At 29.3% G+C, this 6,148-nt stretch overlaps 1 protein-coding gene across 1 annotated transcript in view; it reads left to right on the top strand.

Moving 5' to 3' along the window:
• LOC137644878 (zwei Ig domain protein zig-8-like) overlaps nucleotides 1–1,887 on the top strand; it is a 269,476-nt gene extending 267,589 nt beyond the window's left edge. Inside the window, exon 7 of the mRNA XM_068377760.1 lies at nucleotides 1,604–1,887. Coding sequence (XP_068233861.1) covers nucleotides 1,604–1,704 — 101 coding nt within the window. The 3' untranslated portion in view covers nucleotides 1,705–1,887. The remainder of the gene's footprint in view (nucleotides 1–1,603) is intronic.
• The last annotated feature ends 4,261 nt before the right edge of the window (nucleotides 1,888–6,148 follow it).

Below are 6,148 nucleotides of genomic sequence, written 5' to 3' on the forward strand. Positions count from 1 at the left end.
TATTGTTATGTAAAATATTATTATTGAAAAATATTAGTGTTAAGAAAAACGTGCTAGAATAATATATCGAAATTTTTTGGAGGATATGTTACTCTAGCACTAATCCTGTCACCGTGTCTCCGTGAGTATTCGTGGAACTGTCTATCTGGATGGGAGGAACATGGGAAAGAGGGCGTCAAGATGGAGAAAGATTGACGCTTAGCCCTATAGAGTAATGGTAACAATTTATGCATTTGGGATAGGAATTGGAATCTATTATTTAATTTTGCTTATGTCGTTTTGTGTATAAAGCAACAGTTAGTTATGTTGCAGTTTCAAAACTTGCAATAAATTATCATAAGACATAACTTATATTATAATAGACGCTAATTGTAGATCTAATCTCTCGATGGGTTTCTTCAAGGAAAGGAAACAATGACAAAGAAATAAGAAAATAAGCTGGGTGGGAATTATCTTTTCTATTAGAAATATAACTAATTCTACCTCTTTATTTTTACTTTTACTTCACGAACGGAAGTCTATAATCAGGTCACACCATTTATACACAGTATTATATTCTACAATAACAATGAATATCAAATAATAATAATAATAATAATAATAATAATAATAATAATAATAATAATAATAATAATAATAATAATAATAATAATAACATGGCTCTGGAGTCTTGACTTTGTAACATACTAGGTCATGCTATATGTCAGAAATCAGAAATATATATTTGTATATATATATATATATATATATATATATATATATATATATATATATATATATATATATATATATATATATATATATATATTTATATGTATACATACATATATATATATATATATATATATATATATATATATATATATATATATATATATATATATATGTGTGTGTGTGTGTGTGTGTGTGTGCATATTAGAAAGAGATATAATTGATATCTAATATGTGAGTGTAGGCTATTTATTCCATTTGAGAATGATGTCAACAAATCTATTACAAATAGTTTCTTCACGCAGTGACTCCCAAGATGAATAGATTTGGCTTATGATTGCTTGTTAAATACCCGTCAACTTGAGTTATAGATTCCGGTTGTGGTTTGCTAGCTCCATTCCTGTGTAACAGATGACATATACAAGTAGACGTACTTTGTGAGACTGTGTGTGTCACAGGGACACTGCTACTGTGCCAGTTGATGTTAGACTCCGCCCACAACTATATTTCTGATACGTTCATCACGTTAAATATATTACTATGGTTGTTAAAAAGTCACTCATTAAATATTTTTTTTCATCGTAATTAAAGATTATTTGATTATTTTTTCTATAATGATCTAGCTGAAATTTGGATGCGAATAGAGTATTAATTTTCTAAAATCATTCTTTATTAACTTTATCTTTTATTGAACAAAGTTTAAAAAATGCAACGTCCGGGGTACGTAGTTAAAAAGAATAAATAAATAAATAAATAAATAAAAAGTTGTAAGAGTTGCCAGGTAGTGACCTTCAAACGAAAATCACTGAATTCAGGTATCACGAGTTTTATTGTATACTGTACAATCTTACGTCCGAAGCTTGATATCATGTGAAATGTTTGTTTCTTTCAGATAAGGAGCCACGAGCCATGCACCATGATAGCGCAACAAGCAACCCTCGTAACATTTACACTCTAACGGCATCCTTCATGTTTTTCTGGATTATGAGATGATGGCAGTTTTAAGGTCCCTCATGAACTTGATGTATTATATTGTTTCATTAATTGTGCTTTGGAGTATTGTATGATGAGTGAAGATTTAAATAAATAACCTACGTTGCGTTTTCAAGAAAATCTTCCCGTAACAAGGGGTAACAAACACCGGAAAAAATATTTACGTTTTGGTGAGGCATTTATGACCCGAAATTGTTTCAAAAAGATATATTTTTGTATTCCTTTTCTTCATAGTATTATTATTATTATTATTATTATTATTATTATTATTATTATTATTATTATTATTATTATTATTATTATTAAACCCTTAGAACCTAACTCATTTCAAAGCATCCTACTGCATTTAGAATAATCTTGAGTGGTAACTTCTCCATGAATGTAGACAAAGTTTACACAAATTTTATGCGCTTCCTTCTGTGCAAAGACTTTAACTTGGGAGAAAATTATAGAATTAATATGTTGTACTAAATAGAAGATAAATGGCTAGCGTGAAAATAATTGTCATGAACTAGTCGTAATTCTTCCTGATTATAATTGTCGAAGTTTCAACTGAGTCCAGACTGGTTGCATTCCGTCTTATAGCTGATAGCTCAAATTCGTCTACTGTGTTCAAGAACAGTTAAATAGTATAATTATACTTATCCGATGTTTAATGAATGAGAAAGGAAGAGATTAGTTTAAAAATAATAGTGATATGAAATCATGATTAGTCGTCCAACATATTTCTATAAAGAAAAGTAAGCTTTGCATAATTTATGAGTACAGTAATCAATGGTCTAAGGATAGAAGTAATTGGTATTTCTGTTACTGAAATCACTTTATTGAATTATATCGTCACGAGACAGTAAATATTCCCAACTCTGTAAACAAAACCAATACATATTATTCCAATCTTATAATTCTGCCATCTTCTACACATTCTTTATAATGTTATCATAATAACCATCCAGACCTTTGAATTATGTGATTGTGTACCCTAAAGCTTACAATTAAGATCTCTTGTTATTTCAAAAATTTATCCTTAATTATGTGATTTCATAATCTCAAAATAAGTAATGCATTGTAAATGTATTTTCATAGATGTATATAGATATGTGTAAATTATCTTTAATTCTTAAAATAATTATACCTCACTAAGACTGAATGCATGGATATCTGAAAATGGTTCAATAAAATGCTACGTACAAAGACGAGTTTTAATATATTTCATAATTGTGTGGATAATTGCTTTCCAATGAGGTATCACCGATCTCAATATTGATAATGTTTCTTTAATTTTGTATGACTCTTAAAATTTTAGGTGTGATTCTCGACATAAAATTTACTTCTGAGAAACACATTAGGTCTATGTCTTCTTCAATTGCACAAAAAAATTGGCTTATTGAGAAAGTCTTTCAAGATTTTCGGTGATCAATCTATTCTGTAGAAGTGTTTTAATTCTTTCATTCTACATTGTTGTGAATATCGTTCTCCTGTCTGGTCTTCAGCTGCTGATTCTCATTTTGATTTGTTGGACAGAAACTTACGGTCTATTGAATTATTCCTGATTTAGATATTAATCTTTGGCACCGTCGTTCAATTAGTTCATTATGCATGTTGCATAAGATTTTTCATAATTCTGACCATCCTATACATTCAGATCTTCCTGCACAATTTCATCCTGTTCGTAATACTAGACAGGCAGTTAATTCTAATAGTCAGGCCTTCTCCATCATGAGGCTCAATACTACACAGTATTCTAGAAATTTTATACCAGCTGTGACCAAGTTGAGGAATGATCTTCCTAATCTGGTAGTTGAATCAGTAGAACTTCAAAAGTTCAAAGTTGAAGCAAATGTTTTCATGTTGAAGAGGCTGACATAAGTCTTTTTATAATTTATATATGGCATATCTGTTTTGACGTTGTTACTATCTGTAGAAGGATCTATTGTTAATTTGTTCTCTTCATTTAATTATTTCCTTATATCCTTTCCTCACTGGGCTATTTTCCCTGTAGGAGCCTTTAGGCTTATAGCATCTTTCTTTTCCAACTATTGTTGTAGCTAGGGTAGTAATAATAATAATAATAATAATAATAATAATAATAAAAATAATAATAATATTAATAATAATTATGCTTTAAGTTTTCCTTGAGGAAGAATTTCTTTTGTTTTAACAATGATTTATCATAGTATCGATTCGCGTGTCGAGCAACAGCCATGGAAATATATATATATATATATATATATATATATATATATATATATATATATATATATATATATATATATATATATATATATATATATATATAATATATATATATATATATATATATATATATATATATATATATATACATATATATATATATATATATATATATATATATATATATAATACATAATATATATATATATATATATATATATATATATATATATATATATATATATATATATATATATATATAAATATATTATGTATATATATATATATATATATATATATATATATAGATATATAAAGATATATATATATATATATATATATATATATATATATACATATATATATATATATATATATATATATATATATATATATATATATATATATATATATATATATATGTTTTTTTCAAAAAGGCCCATAAAAGAAACACAGGAAATATGAATAAATCACACTATATTTCGGTCAATAAACATCGACCCTCTTCAGGATGTAAAGTACAAGTGAGGCTTACAGTGGAGAGTGACGGTTTATATATGAAAGCAAAAGGGTGTGTTCAATTGTTCTATAGTTGTTATAATTGCTGGAAGGATTAGCCAAATTTAATTACATCCAGGTGCGTGTTCTTATTGTTGAGCCGCTTGGAGGAAGTCTTGACCTCTGATGCATGTCTGGTGGCCGGTCTCCGTGGATTATCTTCTTAATGATAGGGTTGAGAAGAGTATTGTCCACTGTGTCAGCTTTCCATTGGCCCCCACATAGGTTCATTGTGTTTGATTGATTTATGATGGCTGATTCCAGGATTTTCCTTCTGTACGGACAGGTACTCTTAAAAAGCAAAGACGACTCACTCTAGTTAATCTGGTGCCCTAAATCCCTAAGGTGAATGAAAATCCCCGAGTTTTCATACCCATATCTAACAGATCTTTTGTGTTCGGATAATCTTTGAGATAGCGAACGGCCAGTTTGCCCAACGTACACTTTTTCACAATCCCTGCATGGTACTTTGTAAACGCCGGATTCTATCTCTCTTTTATTTTGATAAACATTAATAAGGGCGCTTCCTATGGTCTTTGGATATGAAAAAACAAAGGGGTTCTCAGTTTTGATATGATTTGTTATATTTTTAATACCTTCTATATATGGGAGTTTTATCTTATTTTTAAAATCTCTTTGGTTAGTAACATCATGATCTTTATAATATATCGTGTTGGCTTTGTTGATGGCCTTTTCTATGACATACGTCGGGTAGAATAGCTGGGCGAGTTGTTTACGGATGATTTCAAATTCTTTATTTAGGTAGGCTGGGGAACAAATTCTCAAACCTCTAAGAAATAGATTGCAAGCTACTCCAATTTTTACAGAAATGTCGTGATAACTAAAAAAATGAATGTAGGAAATAGAGAAAGTTGGTTTTCTATACACAGTAAAATTATACCCCGTCGATTCCCTTATAATTAGTATGTCCAAAAAAGCTAATTTTCCATCTTTTTCCCATTCAGTTTTAAATTTTATGCTAGGGACTAGGGAATTTAGATTATTGAAAAATATATTGAAATCTCCCCAGTAGTGTGACTCACTCCGAGAAATTGAATAATAAATTAGAAAGACTCATACGAAATAGTACATGGAATAATTTAGGATTGGAAAATAACGTTTTGAATTTATCGAACCGTCCACTCACAGTGAATGAGCAAACAGCTCTGAATCTAGGTATCTCTTTTGCCATGAAACCCGGACGGGAAAGTCATTTTGATTATGTGGTGGCCTTCGATAAACATTTCTCTAAAAACAATTTTGAAAAAGATGAAACTTGCCTAAAAGGAATCTTGTTAAATGCATTAGAACAAAGTAACAGTAAAAATCCGCTTCCCAGAAGGTTTCATAATGCAATTTTTTCATTAAACAAAACCGATAATATCATCATCACAAAATCGGATAAAGACGGAAAAATAGTCATTCTTGATAAAGAGACGTATGTCAACAAAGTTCAACAACTCCTAAACGATGACACTACATATGAAAAGCTAACAAAAGATCCCCGTAACTCTGTTGCTCCGGAGTTTTTCAAATCCGTAAGAAAAATCGGAAATAATAAAAAAGACATCGAGGTCTTAGAAAAATTCAAAGTCATGAACCCCTCGTTGCCATATTTTTACGGGCTCCCAAAAACTCATAAGGACGGTATTCCCTTACGCCCAATCGTCTCATGTAAAGGGTCATTTATATA

Source organism: Palaemon carinicauda, chromosome 8, assembly GCF_036898095.1.
Source record: "Palaemon carinicauda isolate YSFRI2023 chromosome 8, ASM3689809v2, whole genome shotgun sequence".
Taxonomy (NCBI): domain Eukaryota; kingdom Metazoa; phylum Arthropoda; class Malacostraca; order Decapoda; family Palaemonidae; genus Palaemon; species Palaemon carinicauda.